Source organism: Orussus abietinus, unplaced genomic scaffold (assembly GCF_000612105.2).
Source record: "Orussus abietinus isolate OABI.00-Male unplaced genomic scaffold, Oabi_2.0 scaffold6, whole genome shotgun sequence".
Classification (NCBI taxonomy): Eukaryota; Metazoa; Arthropoda; class Insecta; order Hymenoptera; family Orussidae; genus Orussus; species Orussus abietinus.
In genome coordinates, this window is record NW_019396002.1 from 932,086 (window position 1) to 954,461 (window position 22,376).

The 22,376-nt window shown below is 43.5% G+C and overlaps 2 protein-coding genes and 1 long non-coding RNA gene across 8 annotated transcripts; 2 read left to right on the forward strand and 1 right to left on the reverse strand.

The window, feature by feature from the left end:
- Positions 1–26: 26 nt before the first annotated feature.
- LOC105704502 (alpha-tocopherol transfer protein-like) lies at positions 27–20,373 on the reverse strand. 3 transcript variants are annotated; one of them, XM_012433780.2, is made up of 5 exons: positions 20,216–20,373; positions 2,652–2,825; positions 1,800–2,353; positions 1,021–1,171; positions 27–646 (listed from the first exon to the last, which is right to left on the reverse strand). In XM_012433780.2, exons 1-5 carry the CDS (start codon positions 20,271–20,273, stop codon positions 615–617), a joined length of 969 nt encoding a protein of 322 aa, XP_012289203.1. In that variant the 5' UTR covers positions 20,274–20,373; the 3' UTR covers positions 27–614. The 3 variants fall into 3 exon arrangements, with proteins under 3 accessions (XP_012289203.1, XP_012289205.1, XP_012289204.1); XM_012433782.2 differs by lacking the exon at positions 20,216–20,373 and adding an exon at positions 9,620–9,889; XM_012433781.2 differs by lacking the exon at positions 20,216–20,373 and adding an exon at positions 7,638–7,842.
- Positions 2,832–3,995, forward strand: LOC105704506. The gene is made up of 2 exons (XR_001104463.2): positions 2,832–3,234; positions 3,355–3,995. It is a non-coding gene; the product is annotated as an uncharacterized LOC105704506 (long non-coding RNA).
- Positions 13,342–21,887, forward strand: LOC105704501 (alpha-tocopherol transfer protein). 4 transcript variants are annotated; one of them, XM_012433777.2, is made up of 6 exons: positions 16,554–16,658; positions 17,519–17,693; positions 17,853–18,213; positions 18,815–18,909; positions 20,593–20,907; positions 21,171–21,887. In XM_012433777.2, the coding sequence occupies exons 2-6, from the start codon at positions 17,667–17,669 to the stop codon at positions 21,513–21,515; spliced, it is 1,143 nt and encodes a 380-aa protein (XP_012289200.1). In that variant the 5' UTR covers positions 16,554–16,658; positions 17,519–17,666; the 3' UTR covers positions 21,516–21,887. The 4 variants fall into 4 exon arrangements, with proteins under 4 accessions (XP_012289202.1, XP_012289200.1, XP_012289201.1 ...); XM_012433779.2 differs by lacking the exons at positions 16,554–16,658; positions 17,519–17,693 and adding an exon at positions 13,342–13,398; XM_012433778.2 differs by having other exon boundaries at positions 16,554–17,709.
- Positions 21,888–22,376: the final 489 nt, after the last annotated feature.

The following is a 22,376-nucleotide window of genomic DNA, read 5'->3' on the forward strand; positions in this document are numbered from 1 at the left end:
ACCGCCGAGAAATTCCGACGACTCGCTTAAAACAACTTGACTTTATTAACAAATCGCCGAAAGTTATCCGAGAAAATTGAAGCACTGCTAATTGTAAAGGTCGAAGAGCAACAGGAGATAGTTAAATAATAATCCTACCAGAGGAACTTCAGGAAGCGTCTCCGCTTTTTCGAAAAAGGAAGTGCGGGAAGTTCCACCGTGACGATTGAAAATTTTAAATACAAAATCCTCCTAAAAATTAGGTCGAAAATTGATATTGCTAGTCCTCGCCGTCGTGCAAAATCTTGCGATATTCGCGTTAATTATGACATTCAACTTAAGTGGCGAACTTCACTTTCGCGGCACTTCGCGAGATTTCAACGGTATAAAAAAATATAGTAAACGTAATAAAAACTCGCAGCTAAAGCACCTTGTGTCGCTAGGGCGTGCAAGGCGATAAGGGAGAAATAAATTTAACATAAATAGAGCAAACCGAGCAAACTTATCACTCGCTCCGTCGATAAGGTGGACGAACATGAATCGTTATCGATTCTGTGAAGAATCTAAGAAAAAAAGGAAAGAGAGAGAGAGAGGCTTCCAAATTCGCAGCCGAAGCAATAGCGAATTAATTCCACTTATTTCTTCTTGTACCCGTAGGAGTTTATCGCTGAAAAAGAAACGATAATTATTAGTACCTCGAATCATAGACTGATGATAACTTATCGTAAATTCTAGGTATAAAGTGAAGCCTCTCCGAAAGAAGCGTACTTTTTATTAATTTCTAAGGAATCGATGGAAGATAGCACTGAGGAAAAAAGTGAATTGACTGAAAAAAAAAGATATGCATTGTTACAACAAAAGCTTGCGTTCAAATAGTAGGAGTAAACAAAATTCGTTTAATCGACAATATAATTTTCCCTCTCGACGGAATAATTATTTCTTGCGATTATGTATGACTCAGGCAACAGTCTATATATGTTTAAGTCAGTTAATCTTTTTTTCTCAGTGAAGAAATATTATTTTCAAGTAATTGGAAATTACCTTCGTACTCCTTATCGCATTTAAGCAAAAGTTCGAACCACTGAGGCCCGGTTACTCTAGGAATTTGCAAAGTGCCTCCATAACAATCCGGCAGGCACTTAGGGGAAATATACTGGTGCAAGGATTTACGATCCGTGCCGTGGAAGATGATCTAAAACAGATAATTAAGCCTGAGTTACCATCCAACAATTATTATCTTAAAACCCATCAACCGATATCGCGCAAGAACTAGTCCATGTTAAAATCTCTCGCTTAAGGTGATACGAAAGTGGCGTGAAAAATTCTCGTTGTAAAACCTTTCTGAGAACTGGACGAGTCTAATCGTTTCAAACTGAACAACGCGAATATGGAGGATATAAGGAAGGTCCTGCCCCTCCTGAAATTTCAATTTTTGCAAAGGTTCGTTCCTAGATATTTTGAAAATGATTGATAAAAATTGACATTACACGGGCGTCAGGACCTTCTTTAGGGTCTCCACGTACAGGTGCCACTATCCTATCATCTTAAAGGAAAGTGAACCCATTTATGAATAAATGCCCAGCCACGAGTTCTAAAGATAACCCCGGCGAATCATTAAGGGTGCATGTCCAGGAAATATTCGACCTCGGCCTCATCTTTGAGATATATTTACCCACCGGTGGATAAATAATGCGCAAACGGGGCCTCGCCCCCAAAATCGCCTTTAAATATTGTTCAACATTTATCAAAGACTTCCGCAAATAGCTCCATCCGACAAGCATGACCATAGACAGGTAATTCAATGGTCCTTGGATTCTTACTCTGCTCTTCAGCTTCTCCCTGAGGAAGGGCTTGAAGAGGGCGAAGACCATGTTGAAGACGTAAGGTTGATTGACAATGTGGATGTTCTTGATCCTGAGAGGAACGCTGTCCTGCAGCCAATCGACGATCCTTTTGGCGAACGGAGGAGTGAACTGCCAAGTCTGTTGCAATGACAACCCGTCCATATCGAAAATGACGATGGCCCCTGCGATCTGTGACGTGGGCTCCAACATGGCGGCTTCTAGATACAATACGCAGCCCTTGAAGACCTCGTCTAACGAGCATTTATTGTGCTTCCACTTTTTCCCCAGCTCGATGATGAGGATTCGTCGGCCATGTTGGTCCCGGTTCGGCAGCACCGTCAGGATATTCTGCTCGAAGATATTCTTCTCCCGACTCGGCTTCAACCCATCGTAGACATTTGCATGCTTCACCTTGAAGCTGTAATAATTCTTCACGAGCTTCAGGGCCGATTCTGGATAATACTTGGTCGGTCTCAAGAACCTGATGAGCCAGGCGTCGTTCTCCAGGGGACACAACAGGTCGGTCTCACCTGGAGGAAAAAGTTAAAAATTAATTCTTCATTCGCAGTACCTCCTGCTAGTCGATGTTTAACATAGAAAAATAGAACGCCATTTTTTTTTATCTTCACAAAAGTATTACTATTGACATTAATGTTTATATCGAGATAATGTCCGCGAACGTGTTCGCAGGTGTTAACGCGGATTTTTCTCATTTTCGGCGAAAACAGTTGAAAATAATTAATGACGTCTAATAATTCTCTTTAATTTTTAGGTTTTTTTTTTTAATTCATTTCCAGGAGTCCAGTTTTTAGAAGACGAAGGTTTCACCTTTTAGAAGCTCCCGGAACCTGTCCACGGCTTCCTTCTGGACTTCCGGGGTCTCTCGGAGTTCCTTCCTCGCCACTTCCTGAAGTTCCGCACTCGGAGGGCCCAACTCGAACTCCAAGGTGAAGTCGCCGAGCTTAATAGACGGTAACTCGTCCAGGTCGGTCAACATGGTCTCTGGAAAAACGACACATACATGTACTCCCCTTCGTTTAAATATTTACCTATGCAAAACGAAGAAAAACAAAAAGAAGAAGAAAATTAAAGACGAGATTCTCCTCGACCGTTAAGGCGTCATTGTATTTATTGGGTTATTCTATTGTACCATGTAATTTATTTATTATCAGTCCTTAGGACGTGAATTATTTTTCCACAACTGTCAAGAGCCATTCTTTTCCAGGATTCTTCCTCGCTCGGAACTTTCCGATCTTCAGGGCCGCCGAAGATCATGGGGCGATCGATCAGGGTCGAATGGGATTTGCGTCATCGGCTTGAGACTAATTTCTGAATATTTCATAAGCGGAGATCAATATCCGCCAGCCTCCATGAGCACACGAGCATGAAATGCTGATGGAAGAACGAAGAGGTTTATCTAATTAATTAATTCATCCATATTACCGCATTTCTATTGACCTCAGCATCGACTTTTGCGAATATTAATACCGATATTAATTTATAACATTTTATTCAGAGCGCCATTTTGCAGGTCTCCGGTATCAATCTTCATGGATTCGAGCTCGAGTCTTTTTCATCCGGAGACTGAGATTAACGCCGAAGAAGTATTTCGATGTCACAGGGTGATTGATCCTCTGCATAATTTCAAGATCATAGATCCTCGGATCAAGGTGCGTCATTTGCGTTACCTCATCCGAGTGGGTAATGAGAAAATGAAATACAAATTTTCCGTCAGTCCCGTTCCGCAGGAAATCCGTGGGATTTGTTCAGGAATTCTCCCCGATGTTTTCGCAAAGTCTCGCGTGTCAATTGACATTTCGTAATCCGCCGAATGTGGCTCTGCAGTGTCGACACCTCCGGCTATGTCTGCAGTTGTGGCGATTTAACGAGGTCGTTGTTGGCCCAAGTTATGTTAGCCGATCACGTAATAGTCGTCGAAGGTATACCTTGGACCTTGCCGGTCCTACAAATGAAGGAAATCGTCGCCTGACGTACCTTCGAATCTGTCGAAAGTTGAGTCCTCTCTTCACACCTCGAAGAGTTCACAAGCAAAGGTACCCAAGAAATAATTTCCTTCGACCTTTTGCAACTTACGAAAATTTTGAAAAAATTCTTACCGATAAAGAAAGCTCACCTAGATCAAGAAAAAAAAATATACGATACAAAAAGAAATGCGTACGAGCCCTGTGAAAAAGAATTCCTCCAAGCGCGAAACGGGTGAAGGCACGGAGAATTTCGAAATAAATTTTTTTTCGAGCCCTTCCCCCCTGTCGAAAATTCGGAAAAAATTTCTATAAACGGAGAAGGTCTTCCTGAAGGTAGAAAAAAAAAACTAAATATGAGGATAAAACATTTTATCTCTCAGGCGCCGAAGATGGCGTGCATGATTCAGCTCCAAAGATCAAGGCCCCGGCTGCCTGCTAATTCCAGTCCTCGAATCGCGGCGTTCGGGAAGAAGTGAACAGGGATTGGCAAGGTGCAATTTGTGTTCGAAGTCGTTGCGTAAAACGTGCACTTTGGATGTCTCTTTCAGGATGCGACATCATCGAGAGTCTTTTCCCTCCATGCGAGGAACTTACGTCACGAAAGAGCGGTCTGCGAAATTGAAGGAGAACTCGAAGGCCTCTTAGTCCTTCGTCCAGAACTTTTTTAGAATAAATCTCGATAATCGATCCCCGTGTTCGAGATTACGTCCGTAATTTCCCCCCCCCCCCCCCGAGAATATTCCCCGGGCTCTTTTTCCTGCACTTTATGCACCGGCATTTGCGTCACCGGGAAGAGTCTCCTCAGCACGTGGTCGGAATTTGGAGTCGGTGCAATTTCCATTTCGGCTTAGAAAGTGTACTTAAAAGTCCGCGTACATCTAAACCGCCGCAACATGCGAGGGAATTTATATTCCATAAAGTCGCCGACTGCCGCACGACCTATCAGGCGTTCCATTTTCTTTTTTCTCTCCCTTTATTCCCGCCACGCAACAACATGATAAGAAGGAAGAGACAAAGCCGCGACGTAGCTTCCGCAAAAACTGAAACTTCTTCCTCCACGTGTATATCTAACGAATTTCCAATTCCCTCTTGACCATCGTATCTTCTTTTCGTCTCTTTTTTCTCTCATTTATGACGTCTATCGTTCGCCATTACGTCCGCGTTTTTTTGGAGTACCTGTCAGGTTAAGGGAAGGACGTCACCGAAGACGAATTAAAGGTATCCACGATTTGCATAACTCGACATGTACATCAATACGTATTACACGTGCACATACAGGTTTACATGGGACCGTGGATAAAAAATAATACCTGTCGAGAACGCGTTTTTTTCTCATTATCAACTTTGATCCTCACGTTACAAAGATCAGATGGGATTTAATCTTTGATCCGGGGAAAAAACGCCATCGCGAAGGTTTCATTGTGAAATCGTCCAATTTCCTTCCTTACATAAATCTGCGATAACATGGGTCAGTACAACCTAACAATTCGCCGATAATTATTTAAAACGCGTATCCGATCAATATTCCGATTTTTTTCAGACAATGGGGAAAGAGGACAAGGAGAAGGCGAGATCGATCGTATTATTTTCCGGATTTCTTGCAGTTGCCGAGAGGTGAATTTGTAGCGAATCCAGGATCATGAAAGATGCATGCCATCGGATGCATTACTCGGTCCAGTAATTTGCGACCGAGAACCAGTCGGTTAATGCATCAGCAAATATCTCGTCTCGCCCCATTTATTGTCACCGAGCACTGCGAGTTCGGGATGCAGGACGACCAAGGATATCGTCCACATTTGGATCTCCCTCCAACAGCACCTCTAAATCGACTTAATTTGCATTTGACCCAGGATTATCAAGTCTTACAAGTCTATTTTCATCGTTAAAAATCGAACAATAGGCCGTGGCCATAACAAATACCAAGGATAATTCTCCTGAATGAATTTTCCTTTGCAATTTTTCGTTTGATCATGATGCCATGAATTTAGAGGGCATTACATGTTAAGTAAAATGTCGGTTTATTTTATTTTTTTTATTTTATTTAATTATTTTCATCGTTTCTAAAAATCGAACAATAGTACGTGGCCATAATAAATACCAAGGATAATTCTCCTGAATGAATTTTCCTTTGCAATTTCTCGTTTGACGATGACGCCATGAATTTAGAGGACATTACTTGCCGAGTGAAATTTCGGTGAAATTATTTCGAGTTTCTCAAGATTTCTCGAAACCGGGGAAAAAGTAGCCGTTAAAAGCCAATTATCGGGTTCGAGGAAGCGATTAGGCGTTTAGGAACTTTCGACAGATATCGATTTACAAATGGCTACTCTCCGAAGAGTCCCGGTCACGTATGCTCTGAAATTCACATTTCCGTGATTAGAATCGAGGAGTGTATTAAAAGTACGGAGCGTGGGAGTATCTCGACAATTTTTTAACCGTGGTTTTCAGAGGGATAGGATTCATTCGAGCCTACTCGGCCAAGGTGGGCAATTAATCGGAGAGGAATTGCGTCAGGAGTCTTCGTGAAATAAGAAAAGCTTAACTTCCTCGCTGAACCGGTCTGTGGAAAAAGTTCATTAACGCAACCCCGAGTATAATGAATGCTGGTTGGTGAAGGAGAGGCATAAAATAATATATACGTCAGATTTAAAGAAATAAGGAAAAAAATGTCAGCGGGTTTCTACGGGAGATGAGGAAAATGGTCGGATTTCACTCCTTGTCGCGAAACTAGACCATATTCCTTCCACAACATAAGTGCTGTTTTTCGAGACTGCTACTTCGCTGGTTGACAAAAGGATGGGCAATAAAAATTCAGGATAAAAAAGTGTGCCAAGCTTGAAACATTGTTCGTCAGCATTTGTGCCGTTTTCGCTGATTAGCAGAAGGATGGACAATACAAATTTACGTTGAAAATGTATGCCAAGCACAGAGGAAAAAGACTGAGGCGGTCCGCCCTTCGCACATGGTCCGAGCTGGAGGCGGCCATTTTTAAATGCCCCGTCCAAGAGACCTCGTGCGAAAACTCCTCCTTTTCATTCTCTTTAACGTTTTCGATAATATCCCAGTTTTGCAAGGATATTCCTGAATGAATTTTCCTCAAGGTAAAAAACCGCGAAATGACGCCCCCTGAAATGACAATTTTATTCTTCGGATTGACGGGCGCAAAAAAGAATGGTTTAGCTATTCGCGCGTTAAGCGACCGTTAAACGTTTTTCCCTCCATGGTTTTGAATATTTTAAGCGTTTATTCCTGACTTACAACTTCTCGACGGTATTCATTTGCGTTACCACCGGTTCTGCCGAGCACCTCGTTAAGGTATTCATTAATTAAGGTGACGTTAAGAAATTCGTCTCCGCGAAGTGACTCTATACTCGCCGCTTAGTCATAGCCAGTAGTTAACTTGTAACCGCAACATAATACGGCAGTACCCTCGGCGAGTCGCAAAACATTAAATCGCCAACATCAAAACAAGCAGACTAAGACATAATTGACTTTCCCTTTCAATGACACTGATTCGATGCGCCGTGAATACGCGGTCTGATTACGCATCAGAAAAATGGCCACGACCCCTTAACAAAAACCGCAACTATAAACCACTACATCCTTAACTACTACGGCCTTAAAAATTAAATTCACGAATTTAAAACCATTATTCCTCATTAATTTAATTTTCATTCTAACATCATACCACTAATTCACGGATACTAAAGATAAATCGTAAATTCAATTTTTACTTATTTTATCGCCCTTTGTTTTTCAGTATTGCAACTGAATCTTTTTAATTTCCGGATTAACTAATGTTAAAGCATTAATTGCTCTCGCCACTTACTCAGATTAAGCGCCATGGTTCCCTAATTGTTTCCACGAACGTCCTCTTTTTATCCTCTGTTGACGTGCGACGCCCACCGCAGGTCGACGTCAGATACCGACGCCCGTCGTCGGGAAGGTTTAACCGACGATGACACGAACGGGAAACGCGACGGGGCATCCGGGCCAAAATGCTGGAGCCCCTAATGGCGCGGAGGCTTATATACTCTGGGACCGCAGCGGCTGGGCCTCAGGGTCGCAGGGGCCGCTCTGATTGGTCGGGGCCTTGCCGACCGCTCCGGCGCGTCGGCACGTGCGCGCTGCCTTGCCGACTGACCGCCGGCGCGGCGCGCGCACCTTATCTCTATGACCGACTGACTGTCAGTCACGTGGTCGCCGCGCACGCGCAAAAGCGTCCCCATCAAGATTCAAATCGCGGCCGAAAATTTCCCGCCTCCATCACGAGCAAGAACGAAAAAAATGAACTCTATTTATTAAGGTGTGATATATACATACCGAAAAGTCCAAATATTTATAAAACTTTTCTCCAGCCTGGGTGCACCAAATTATCTAAAACTTTAACACGTGATTATGGAGGCTCTAAGGAAGAACGCGCTGCCCGTGAAAATTCATTTTTCAAAAAAAGGAATTTCATGAGCAGCGCGTTATTCCTTAGAGGCTCATAATCACGTGTTAAGGTTTCTGATAATTCGGTGCACCCAGTTTGTAGAAAAGTTTTATAAATATTTTGACTTTTTGTCATGTGTATATATCAGACTTCCATATCACCTTAAGGCAATACGAAAGTGGCGTCGAAGAACCTTCGTTCGTGCACCTTTTCTTCAAACCAAACATATCGAGTCGTTTGAAACTCTACAACGTGAATACGGAGATTATAAGGAAGAGATTAGATTTAAATGAAAAAATTTGTTCGGCGATGATCAGGCCAGGAAAGGAAAGGAGATTGATTCAATAAACGTCTTGCTCAATTTTTTCAGCGATGTCACGTGTCGGCCATTTTCGTGACTTTCAACGACCACTGAGAGGTGTAATCAACGGATCGCTCGAAGACGTGACGGTTTTGGACATGACAATCGCATCCTCGTGCGGATCGAAGGATGCAATGTCAATTTGTTGACGGTGCATTGTTCAAAGATCGCATCGGATAAATTAAGTTGACGATTAGGAAGCTGAAATGCAAATGTGCAAGGTGTTGCAGTAGGACGCACTCGGGACCTCATCGATTGCATTATTCTCAGTCGTGAGATCCAGTCTACGACCGAGGGTTAAGTGACACTCGCAATTCGATTAGCATGCTAAGAATACTTAGTGAACGGTGGACTGTCAATGTTAACTGCATTTCCTTCATTTGAAAGTCGAGCCAGATCGCCTCGAAGCTATAATCGACTCTAGCGAGGTGGACTTGCAAAATTCCGGCACAGGATCTTTAAAGATAGATAAGATTGCGTCGCATCTCTTATCACGGTGAAATAGTGCAAAACGAGGTGAAGTGCACCTCTATGATGTAAAAGAGGACGACTTCGAATGATCGATCTCGTTTATCACAACCGAGTGAAATTAGCGTGGAGTGACGTACACTCAGTGTGCACCTTTGTTCTTAAAAGACGTCAGAAAATTGTGTCCGATTAGGCTCATCGATTGTTATTTTAGGAATTATTAGCAAGAGTAGTGGCACCTGAGATGTGCGAAATTATCGGTCCCTTATTATTTGTCGTTTCAAAAGGTATTAGTAAAAGTAAGTCGTTTATTATTTAGTGTTTCAGGAATTATTAGAATGCCGAACTATTTGACTCGAGATATGCAGCCGTGTTGGAGCATGAAAGTGATTCCCTTATAGTCTCTGTTTTCTCATTATAATGTTCGAAATGATCCGAATTTGATGTTTTCACGTTTTCATATATGTAGAATGACTCTTTGATAACACTTTAAGGGTTGAGAATGAATGTATAAGAGGTTATGTATGCAAGGAAAAGGCAGACTTACCGGTCACACTTTTTCGGAGCTGATGCCCCGATCGAGTCTTGAGTTAGCGAAGATTTTAAGGCGGACTCGCGTGACGATTTTTAAGGCGAAATCGCGTAAAGACTTAAAGGCGAAATCGCGCAAAGATTTTAAGGACCGGCGGGAAAATTTGAAGGCAAACTCGCGCTGGCAACGATTTCGAGGAGCAGTCGCGCGATGGCGTGACTCTCGCGCGGCAGAGACGACGCGGACAACACGCACTCGCGGAAACGCGTGCGAGTTACGAGCGAAGTAGCCTATATAAACCCCGGTGGGCGAACTCCCGTCCTGACCTCGGACAGAACCACTTCGAGCAAGGTGGGGACCACTCCCTCCAGGTAAGTATCGATTAACAATCAATTGTTCCTCGATAATCGAAGCGTCAGCCGGTAAGGTAGGTTCCCGGTAAGGAGCAGGTTGAGCGAAGTCAGGGTCGGCTGGTTTTTTGATACGGCCTGGACCAAAGTTCGACGATGACGTCGATGATCGAGATGCTGACGTAGGAGATCTCAAGAGGCATCCCCAAGGTACGTACTGGGAATCCTGGAACGGATTAAAATGCGCATTTTTTTCCTTCCAGCTCTCTAAAGGAAGAAATCTCCGCAGGATCATTTAACGCCAATCGACCAGTGTTTCAAGACGACCTGCTATCGTTCCTAACCTAAATGTGACTAGTGTAATATTATATGTTGCACACAGTGTACATACTTTTCCCCCAGATTGTCTAGTTTAGACTTCTAGCAATGTCTGCATGTAAATGGTATTAAACAGCTTCCAAATCCAATCTAGTTGCGTATTACTCTCCAATGTTAATCGACTAAATTTCAAGTGGTGCTGATTAATCGTCGCTCGCTCCAGTATATAAATTATGTATCAATGGGGCATTTAACCGAGTACCGTTGGTTTAGAGCACTGCATATTTTGCCTTTAACGAGGTTATTATGTAAATACGTGATCCCGATAATTGCGACGCATCCGCCATGCTATTAAGGCGTGCAAAATAACTCTCGCGGCTAATTTCACGGGTTAATTGTTAACTGCGTCGCGACGGTGGCGCATTATGCTGTCATTGGCCGTCAAATGTCAAGTTCCTGAAGAGCCGAAAGTCTTTCTAGAGTCGTGGAAGTTGCAGACTTCTCTTTCTAGACGTGGTCGGCGACAAAGTGCAAAGTTAAGTCCGGAGAAAGTACGGGAGAGGCTTCGCCTCTCGCGCCAACTTCTCCCGACAAGTTAGGAAAGTTAACTACGACTTGTCCGCAGATTTGGGCGGCCTTAATTATGGTAGAATTTATCATTTACTCGGAAACCGGTCGCAGGAGGTTCTGACGAAATCGCGACCGTGACAAGAGGCTGAGAGGATCAAGGCGAAGGTCTGCTGGAAACGTGACTTTTTGCCTCGAAAAGTCTGCAGAGGGGGCCTCGAAAAAGCGGATAGGAAAAAAGTAAGGCGAAGGAAAACAGAAATTAAACGTTCAAACGCGACGGCATTCCTAATTAAGAGGATTATCTTACCCTCGCGATCTCGACAGACCTCCAGATATGTAGAAACATAAAATGGTCGTCGAAATCTTTCCATTTTCGTGTTATTTCTTAACCCACGAAATAGTCACGTATACACCCATTCCGTAAGCTTATCACGTCCGTGTACATGATTACAAGAGGTAGGATTTTCAAGACTTTGAGTTTTTTTTAAGAAACCACAAGGAAACGAGTTATTAGCAAATGGAGGAATCTCGCGGAAAGATCCGATGCTGGATTTGTTTAGCTCGAAGGTTGCAGGAGACGAGATCTGACTTGGAATTTCTGGCTGAGAGTTCCACCAAAAATTATTATGAATTAATCCTGCCGCATTTAATTGCGGGGAAAAAAAAACTGTGGATGTCATGATCGAAGGGAAATGACAATGGAAATGGCCGAAAAAATGGCGGGCGCTAATTCCGGAGAGTTTTCTCGAGTCGCAAGTCGAGGTGCGACGTCGAAAGTAATTCCTCCTTTCAGGTTGACTCTTTCGCTCCACTTTTCCCGTTTTTTTTCGCCCCTCTTTTTGGAAATAATGGAACGTTTGCAGAGCGGCGCACAATGCTGGGAAATGGAACGGCCCAGATAGGTCTCGAGTTCGCGCCCACCTCGCCGCTTCGAAAAAAAGACTTCTTCTCTTTTCCTTTTCTTTCCTATTCTTTTTTTCTTCTTTCATGCAAATCCGCTAAAAAAGCCGACGAAAATCGGAATGGAAAACGCATCGGCTCGCGATTGGAGCAACTTAACGCACGCTGATAGACGAAGTACCTTTCTGAAAGAATACATCCAATTAAATTGACGCAAATAATTCATCTCGCCTAGAAAGGAAATTTCTCGCCCAGGGCAAAATGGCGTCGCGCCTCCACCCGTAAAAGCTACACTCGAGTTGTTAATTTATTAATGTATTAATATATTCCACCTCGTTTTTCACGAGACGCTCCTCGAATGGATCCTTCGATTCGCCAGGACATTGCGAATGTTTTTCTTTTTTTTTTGTATTCCCATAAATCGCGCACAATTTCATTTAGTAAAATCGCACTTGAGTGCGTTAGTATTCCTAATCGCATTCGATTCGACTCGGAGAGGGGTATCGATCGGCTTCGATCGAGCAAAAAGGATCGGCCATTTAGACATTAATGCTCGCCGGCCCTGACTGCACGTTTGCGTGTATAAACGAACGTCAATCGATGCCAACCCTGCGCATAATTTATTATCCTTTCGCAAGGCTACCAGGAGAATCCTCAAAGTCCTTCGAAGACCTCCTTAAAAGGCTGTCCATCCCATTTCTCCACACTGTTAATTATTCCACCTTGCAACAATCGTTAAAAATCACCGTTTCCGAGCGATTAATGCGACCCTCATTAGAGTGCTCATAAATTCAAAGGTAAATAGGTAAATTAGCAAGTACCGTCCAGAGAGCAGGGAAAAGGATTTTCGATTTCCATAGCCTGTCTCTCCCTGGCCAGACCTCTTGTCTTTCCAGCAACATTCTACACTAACTATATACATATAAATTAACCGGTAATCTATATGAACAGGTACCCGCCTTCTGCACAAGGTTACCGACTTTTCGCGGACCGAAAGTGAACCGATTGACTTGGTTTCGCAACCGACCAAGAATGGCGACTTCGAGTGACCGAGAAGGTAACGATAGCGACGATAATTGCGAGAATTTCGAAAGATCGATAAGAAAAATCGGCTTTCCTTTCAGGGGAGGAATGGACTCTGATTCCCGAAGTTAAGCGACGTTGGGCCTGGCCGACACCGAGATGGGTGGCCTAGTGCATCGAGGACGTATAAGGACACAATTACAGACCTGTAAATTTATCCAAAAAATCTGAAAATTGCTCAGGTGTCCAGGAAGGATATGTTGCAGGTCGAAATAAGAGCAAGACATAAACAGTCCACTTAAGAAAATTCGATTCCCGGTCGTCCTGGTCTCTCCGGGTCTAATCGATACTCGATATTCGCGCATATCCTTTCTTCAGGTTATGTATATATTCCTCATTTTTTTTTTAAATTTTGTCTAGATCCTTTGTCAAAGTTGATGTTAGCGCTTGTTCATCTGAGTTCGTATCGAGGATCGAGGGAGATAGCCAATATGGAAAGGTGATTGCACCCCGTTCTGCAACTTTCTCGTGTATTACAAACGCGGAAGGGTACACTCCTGCACTCGGCCCGCTGCATCGTTAGTTCGATCGAGGACTCCAGTCGGCAAGGATCGAGCCTCCCAGGAGCGGCCGGTAAGGCAGCATCACGTGGCTATTAATTAATTTTTTTTTTTCTTCCTTCTTACGACTAATCCAAACCCCTAGTCTGCAATCATCCCCCGAACTTCTCCATCAATACACGATGGATCTCCATAACTCGAGGGATGCCGATTTACGCCTAAATAATTCTTTCGTATTCATTTCTCTTATCATCTCACTACTAACTTTCTCCAGTGCAAGGACCTCCTCGCTTTTCCAGCCACTCGAATTTTTCCACCGTTCGATACCATCGACCTCCTAAATTCCTAGGGATGGTTACCCTGAGAAAGAAATGTTCCTTCAACCAAAGAAATATTCAGTCAATTCGAAGGATAATTATTTCACTTAATTGAATATAAATAAATTTAATTCCGAAGATACGCCGCAGCCGGTTTATTGGAGTTTACTTGAGTTAAATAGTTATTCCCGGAATTAACAGAATATTTCATTGGTTCGATGAACATTTTTTTTTCTCAGTGCATACACGGGCTATATACGTCTAAGTAGAATATTAAAAAAAAATATGATATAAAATTAAATTGTAATATTGTGAAGTTAGTTTGGAAGTAAATAGAAATTACTTAGGTCTCTGTCATCCTTATCGGCATATATATTCGACGTTTGGATTTTTTTCCCATGTGTATCTTTTTTTTTCCCCCACGTGTATATTTTTTTTTTCTCCACGTGTATCCTGTAAGCGGTCCTTCGCGGCTTAATGGCCGTTTCTTGATTTTCTCGGAGAGCCATTGTGTCGGGCAAGGTCCGGTAGATCGTGAATACGAACGTAAGACCCGGACACAATGGAAGTAGATCGTCGTAAGAAACAAAAGGCAACTCGCAACATGCAACTTCCCTTCGGCTGCACATGCACGTAGAGGAGCCGTTGCGCGCGGTTGCTCGTCCCTCCGTACACGGGTCTCATTTAGTGAAAGTACTACCCAGCTGGATGCAACAGGATGACCCTGACCACGTTTCGCAATGCACCCGCTATGCACGTACTTCGGTATATTACGGAAAACTAGACGTCGACGTCGAAGAATTGCGTGTAAAGAAAAATGGAAAATTGAAAAAAGAAAAAAAAAAGAAGTGGAAATTCACGCCAGATCAAAAATACACCCAACAAGTCGTCTTTTTATGCAAGTAAAGTAATGTCAGGCTCTTAGGAGATACCAAAAAAAGGGGGGAAAAAATGAAAAAAAAATTACATTTGAGGAAGTGCGATTAGAGCAATTTTTCTTTTTTCTTTCAACTTATGATATCGTTTTAAAGCTTTCATGAGATCTCGAAGTCAAGGGCGCATTTTTATGGTGATTTCTTTACGACCCTCTAATAAGACCCTAACGAGGCCATGACGCGGCGACTCCACGTGGGCGCGATAAATCGCTGAATGAAGACGAGAGATGGAGTACAAACGATGCGGTAATGACTTTCCAACGCCCGGGGAGAATATTAACGGGCGTGCTGGAAAATCTTATATAATGGTATCCCATTGGTATTGAATGCGCGCCGATGGTATTTCGAGTGTGCCTTTAGAATGTCGCCGACATGTAGGATAATGAACTCGTAATTCCCTCCCATGGCGATACTCTTGCCAGCGAGTCGCAGGAAGTGACAACCCCGAGTGACTTCCTCGACAAGTAAATGACTGGAGTCATAAATCAGTCCTTTAAAGTGAAATCTAACCATATTCCCTATACCCCATACGCGCCGCCATTTTGCCCGAGTCCGGCGCGCCGTATCTCCGGAAGGGCGCGGAGAAACGCTAATGGGTAATGATAGAAGGCGCGTAAAGTGATCAAAAAGGAAAAGAAATATCCAATCGATTGGAATAGTCATCGTCCCAAGGCAATCATTTGCGGCGGGCAAAGTTCCCTCGAGTTGAAGTATGAAAGAAAATAGCGCGCTACGTAACTGCGACTTCCTGAAATAAATACCGGTTCTGCAAGAATCCTTGTAAGCCCTACGTCGCCTCGAAACTCGTAACGAGCTCCTCGGGGATGTATTAAAACTGCAAGGAAAGAAAGTGAAAAGGGTAGGTCCGATGATATAGGTACAGGGGAGGAACAGAAACTCCGAATTCGCCGGAAGAAAGTGTTTACTGACTCCCCGCAAATAGAGAAATGAGAGGCACTCTCCTTTACGGTGTCAATTACTGTCCGGTATTAGCTTCGCGGCGGACGTAACCTCACTTTCTCTTCCGCGGGCGGGAACTCGACGTAAACCGTAAATGCAACTGCACTCGGGCTCACCGCGAGTGTATAATTACATAAAAGCAAATAACACATCTATTTTGCATTTAATCGCGATTTACCGAGGATTTACGCACGTACGAGGTTACTTTCATTCCGCTGGATCGGCCCACCGGAAAGTCGACGGCTCCCTGTAGCTCCAATTGCGTTATCTCTTGACCTAATCCAACTTTTTGAATTTTATTCGGGAATTTGGTGCGTTTCCTTGGAAATGCCAAATTTTTTAGCTCGTTATTTTGCGATACTTCGTTACAGGAGGGAAGTTGGTACCAAACCATACGATTCATAAAGTCGGTATCTCCCTGTAGCTGTTATCTCGTTATCTCTTGACTTAACATAACTTTGATTTTTATTCGGGAATTTTGAGTGTTTTCTTGAAAATACCAATTTTTTTTTTAGTTCGTTATTTGGCGATACTTCGTTACAGGACAGAAATTGGTACCAAACCATGCGATTCACAAAGTCGCTATCTGCATATCCAACCTGGTTGTCTCTTGCCCTAATCAAACTCTTGGATTTTTATTCGGGAATTTCGAGTGTTTCCTTGAAAATACCAATTTTTTTTTTAATTCGTTATTGGGCGATACTTCGTTAAAGGACACTTCGTTGAAGGACAGAAATTGCAAAGTCGCTATCTGCAGATCCAACCTCGTTATCTTTTGCCCTAATCAAACTTTTCAATTTTTACTCGGGAATTTCGAGTGTTTCCTTGAAAATATGAATTTTTTTTAGCTCGTTACTGGGCGATACTTCGTTATAGGAGGGGGGTCGGTACCGAGGCTTACGTTTCACAAGGTCTTACGCGGTAAGAGGGACTTTGCCGGTGCAATTTCACATTGCCGGCACTTTGCGGTCCCTGGTGTACACCACGCGATTCCAGTTGCATCACTGCCTCTCAGTTGCAGCTGCTGGGCCAGCTCGGTAACGCGCGAACCGCGTGCGTTCCTCCTGATAACGCGATAACGCATCCATTTATAACGAGGTGACGGTCTCCAACCCAACGCGGTAATGTTATACTCGTGTCATTGTTTCGCGACATTTTCCATGCTCCCTCAAAACGCGTGAACATGTGTTTTTTACAACGCGGCGAAAATTTGGAGTAACCTATTATCAACGTTGTTTCGTATTTCCGTTTTTACCATAATCTTTCTATAACATTGTTACAACTTTTTTAAAAGACCCTTTCGCCTGTCTCTTGATAACACGACGACGTTTTACGTGTCGTCCCTTCGCGTTAATTCCTCATTAAAATGTGATAACGCCTCAGCAATATTTTTAAATACCGTCGCAACACTTGGAACGTCTTATCACAACGCGAAAAGAGCCGCCGAAAGGAGTGGAAAGTAAATGTCTAGAAGAACTTGGAAGTGAGACTTCGTCTTCCCCGGTGATAACGCTGCAACTCGTGGATCTATTTTTCCGACATTCGCGATAAGCCTCGATGATTCACGGAGTTCTGAATATTCAGAAGATTCCGTGCCCGCAGTCAGTACTGCGGTTTGCATCAGTGGCATCGTTTGAGCATTAAAAAAGCAATCTTATGCGGGATCCGGATAATAATCGCTATTTCTGTTCCCTCCAACTTATCATCTGGCGACTTTAATTAGAGCCTCGTTCTTTTTCTAACGCGGCTCGATCTTCCGATTTATTCTCCTATCGCGAGCATGCAGCAGCGATTGACCGCGTTATCATGAGCAGATATGAGCGGAGATACCTTCACCTCGATTTTTGATCGCCTTGATATTTCCACGTTTGCCCGAGAGTACGTCAAGCCCTCCCCAGCTGTTCGCAGTCGCCCGCCAGTTGCATTCTTATCGCGTCTTTGAGCCGAGGAAGAATAAATTCTTATCTCCCCCAAATTCAAGGAATGGTCCTTCAAGATAGTCTAAAATATTCAGCGCGCAACCTCGGACAGTCGGGAAATAAAAGTGCCGTGGAAGAAATCCGTCTCTTCTGGGCGATTTCATTTTGGAGTTACACTTTCCCGTGAGAAGTTCGGAGCGACCCCGGAAGATGGCGTCGTTGACCGGCTGCGCAGAAGTTAGTAAAAAAACTGGTAAAAGAAATAAATCATAAATCCCAGCAGTTTATTTTCGAGATTTGCAACTTGAGAGCATGAATCTGGATTTTCGAGTGATAACTGTAGGTCTGAAATTCAATGAAATATCAATAAAAAGTCCCTCATTGTCTTCCATTCAGGTCGATAAGGGATTGTCGAGGAAGGAGGCGCAGGGGTCCTCCAGGAACGGGTTCCACGAGGAGTTCCAGGACCCAGGACCTGAAATTGTCATCTCAGAGGCCGAAGAAGGGGAAAATCATCGATCTAGGAAAAACAGCTCATCGGAGGATCCTTTCCCGAAAGATCCTGGCCTGGCGAGCAGAAACGGTCTTATCATGCCGGAACCACGAGGAGCGGAGGTCCTTCCAAGGGACGACGAAGAGGTCAACCTGGACTTGAACGAGCCCTCGCCGGAAGTCATGGAGTTCTCTCGAAGAGAACTTGGGGAGACCGACGAGGTCAAGTGTCAGACTCTTCAGGAACTGCGCGACACGATATACGGTGGGGTCTGATGAATTTCACACCTGGGGAGGGAAGGGGCCATCTCTCCCCTTCCCCTTCAAGTGAAGCTATAATCTTTCCATTTTTTCCGAGAGAAAAGAAAAAAAAAGTTAATTTCCCATATCTCACTTCCGTAAAAAGCACCATTTTCACGTGGCTCTTAAATCGTCCTTTCTTTTAAGCGCACACAAATGAAATGAACACCAGTTTACTGTATCTTAAAATTTGGATCAATATCTCATAATTTCGTATATTCATAATTTCCTTCATTTACTTATAAAGGGAACATTTTATTCCAAGTAGAATATTAAGGTCGAGGAAATCTCGAGAGATAAATAATATTACATTAAACTGGATATGTATGTCATCTCTGGAAGAAAAGGACGATAAATGAGAAGTTATTAGTGGTATTAATTAAATTAAGAAAAAGTAAAAAAAGGGTTCTTTGCGACAGCGGGGTCGGAGCCATTTTGGTATTAAGATTTAAACGCCCGACGTTTATGCAAAGTGGGTCCCGAAAATAGTCCGAGGACTCTTTTCCGCTCTTTTTCTCCTCTCGTGGGTTTCGAGGAGCCAACTTTAATCCTTTTCTGTTCCCCAGAGAGAGGAGAATGTTTGCCACACCGGACCGACGACGCCTTTTTGATCCGATTCCTGCGCGCCAGGAGTTTCAATGTCAACCGAGCCCATCGATTGGTAAATAACTATCTATAGTAATCACCGATTGTTTGGTTAGGTACACTATTTATCTGCTTAAAGAATAAATCAGGAGGACCGCTCCTGGCGACAAACGTGTCATTAATTAAGTCGGAAGCAATGGGTACTTTTTATAAAAAGCACAATTGCCAATCAGCATATCTAACCGTTCATTCTCTTTTTATGTTGCTCTCTAATGATCGGCACGATGTTACAATGGCCAATCACTGTATAAACCGCTTCTCATCTTTTTACATCGATCTTTGATGCCGGGACAATGACTACGAACCGCAATCTTCTAGCACTAATTTTAAATAATCACCCAAACGAGCGGCAATGATTATTAATCATCGCCCCGAGTTTCGAGTTGCCCAATTATGCCAAGGCGAGGATTTTGATCATTAAATCAATCCCGCCGTAAAAAATGAGGAAATCGCTGAAACGTCTTCGAAAAAATCGCGGATTAATGTTATTCCTAGCGAAATTAAAAACCGGAGGATAATTATCCCGATGGGTAATAATCCGCGATGAGAATTCACATTACCAAAATAAAAGAGGCCTTACTCGTGTTACATAATTAAATTTATGCTCTTATTCCTCGATTGAAATGATTTCTTTTGCTATTGTGCGAGTGTGGAGAAAAACATGAAAAAATTCTATGAGGGGTTTAAGCAGCAATATTGAGACGGAAATTGTCAATATAAGAAATATAATTCCGCAAAGGTCATTCGGGGGGAAAAAAAAAATCAGAGATCATATTCCGATGACACCTTCGCAATATTTTCCCGTGGAATTTTTTAAAGGGCTTCCCTCGAAGTTCCTGGATCGCAAAGTAGGTCGTAAAGGAGGAGGGCGGATATAAAAGGGGTACAAGGGGGGGGGGGGGCGGCATTCATGAAAAATAATTGGGTATTTCTTCCACCCTCTGAGAGAAGAGCCGTTTATAGGTATATCTCATTGTAGGGATCGTTCGGGATCGATCGAGTCAATTAAAAGGACAGCTCAAGGGTCATATCGATGAGTCGAAAAAAGAAAATAAGGAAAAAAAAATCACTCTTCCAAAAACCAGGCACAAAAAGATTCTCGCTCGCCACATTCTCGAAATAAATTTGATTGTCATTGCTTGCGTGGACCATCTCCAGGAAATCAATTTCGCAGGATATTTTCTCAGGAAGAGAGATGTAAATTAAAAAAAAAAGAAGAAAAAAAGAAATGTAAATACTCCGCCTAAAAATTGGAATTTTCGCGTATCCTCGTGGGGAAATGTTTTTCTAAATTTAAAAGGGGAATTCTTTTCCTTACGAACCATCGTCCTCGCAGGGCTGGGAGTTCCAGTTGCAGTCCCTTTTGATGATCTCGGACATGTTGCTGTAGATTTATCTCCGGATCTTCCTATTGTCGAGGGTTGTCTCTGCCGGCTTATCACTAGGAAATTGGTACTTCAGTCTGCGACCCGGTAATCTCGAAATTCCGTGAAGGACTGAAGCTCTCGAGCCAGGGAGCCAGCTCGCGGTCACGACTCGTGTTTACCAATACACCGATTCCTGATTATTGAACTCGATATCGATATCGACTGGCTTCGAGAAATACGGCCGAGCAAAGGAAGTGGAACGCTCGAGCCAGTTTCCTGTCCCCCGGTTTGTTTTCTCATACTGCGTCCCCAGAAGTTTATCTTCCTTTTAGGTCGTGAACTATTACAACTTCAAAGGGGACCACCCGGAGATCCACCAGAATGTGAACCCTCTGGAGATGAAGTACATCGGGGAGGAGGACATCATGACCGTCCCGGCATATCGAACGCAATGTGGCCGAAGGATGATGATCTACAGGCTGGGCAACTGGGATCCTAAGAAGTACAAGCTGGAAGAGATCTTCAAGGCCACCGTGATCGTCCTAGAGCTTGGTATCCTGGAGCCCAGGGCGCAGGTCCTGGGTGGCGTCGTCATCTTCGACTTCCATGGTATCACGATGTCCCATGCTTGGACGATAACTCCTCAGGTCTGTGGCGAATTACAAAACTGCCATAAAAGTAAAACCCCTTTCCTTTAATTTTAATCCCCTTTAAATGAAAATATCCAACCTCGACGTAAAGATTCTCGGTAGGGTCGACGTCTTGTACTTGGCGCGAGACGCTACCAAGTATCTTGGTAATTAATTGAAGTATAAGAATTACGTAGAATTGATATCGTTTCGATGCTGAGACCTCGTTCACGTTGAAGAAATTGTTTCTATTTGTTATTCAATTTTATTCTCTTTTTTAGGTGGCCGGCATGGTCCTCGCCCTTATGGTGACGTCCTTCCCCATGAAGACGCACGCCATTCATATCCTCCACCAGTCGTGGGTCTTCGACGCCATCTTCGCGGTTTTCAAGCCCTTGCTGGACAGGCGAATGCAGGATAAGATATTTTTCCATGGGAGTGATATGGCGAGTCTCCATCGACATATCGCTCCGACGTCCTTGCCGAAGAAGTATGGCGGGACTCGAGAAGAACTTCCATATTACAAATGGATCGAATCCCTCAGCACGAGGCCACAGATCGTCCTGGAGATGAAGCAGCAGGGCTACGTCATCTCGGAGGAACTCCTCAAGATAATTCCCGAATAGTGGGACCAAGACGCAGGATAGTCGCCATTTGCTCTCCTTCCGGTTTAATAAATAGGTCGAGGATCCCGGAATATCCGTAATTTAAATAATTAAACAATCGTCGGATCGATCTACGTTTGCTCCGTTTCTCCCAGTTGAATTTTATACGATTTTTAATAACAATCCCTGGGAGAAGGGAGTACTTGCTGATGATGCCTCGACCCTTGATCATGATTCCGAGGTTACTGGTTAATAAATAGGACGATAATTCAGGAATGCCCGTAATTTAATTAATTAAACAGTCCAGGTCGATCGGCGCCATATTGCCGCTTGTTCCATTTTCTACCCGTTGAATTTTGTACAAGTTTTAATAACAATTGCTATAAAAATGTACAACTCGTTGATGATTGCTTCACCCTGGTTTACAACTCGGAGGTTACCATCCAGGTGTCAAGGATCAAGGCCTGTTCCCTCAGGACCTATGTCACCGGAGGACTCGATGCACTCCTTCGTCCTTCGGGACTCTCCAACAACAACTTCGCAAGTGTAACGGACTTCGCAAACTAATTTCCAGATAATCTCTCGAGCACCCGACACTTAGTCCTGTCTCGGGATCATCAGGATCAGGAAGTTCTGCCAACTACCAAAACGTCCCAGAATTCCAGCGAGTCTGCAGTTTCAATTCCCACATGCTCCAAGATTTCCATCCGGGAATACCCCATAGACGCGAAAGATTTAATTAAGAAAAAATAATTAAATGCGACAAACCTCGGAGCTGTAATCCGAAATAAGAGGGAAGAGTCCCCCTAGCATCGCCCTAGGGTGAAATGAGTCTTATCAAGGATAAAGAAGTCTTCAAACTGGGATTTGTGGGTCTATCGA

Excerpts from the sequence above, each read along its gene's own strand:
- LOC105704501 (XM_012433776.2), top strand. The coding sequence starts at position 17,667 with ATGGCGTCGTTGACCGGCTGCGCAGAA. Across the intron at positions 17,694-17,852 it reads CGTTGACCGGCTGCGCAGAA|GTCGATAAGGGATTGTCGAG; the intron begins GTTAGTAAAAAA and ends TCTTCCATTCAG. Across the intron at positions 18,214-18,814 it reads ACTGCGCGACACGATATACG|AGAGAGGAGAATGTTTGCCA; the intron begins GTGGGGTCTGAT and ends TCTGTTCCCCAG.
- LOC105704502 (XM_012433780.2), bottom strand. The coding sequence starts at position 20,273 with ATGTCCGAGATCATCAAAAGGGACTGCAACTGGAACTCCCAGCCCTGC. Across the intron at positions 2,354-2,651 it reads GTTCCGGGAGCTTCTAAAAG|GTGAGACCGACCTGTTGTGT; the intron begins GTGAAACCTTCG and ends TTTTTCCTCCAG. Across the intron at positions 647-1,020 it reads ATGCGATAAGGAGTACGAAG|CGATAAACTCCTACGGGTAC; the intron begins GTAATTTCCAAT and ends TTTCTTTTTCAG.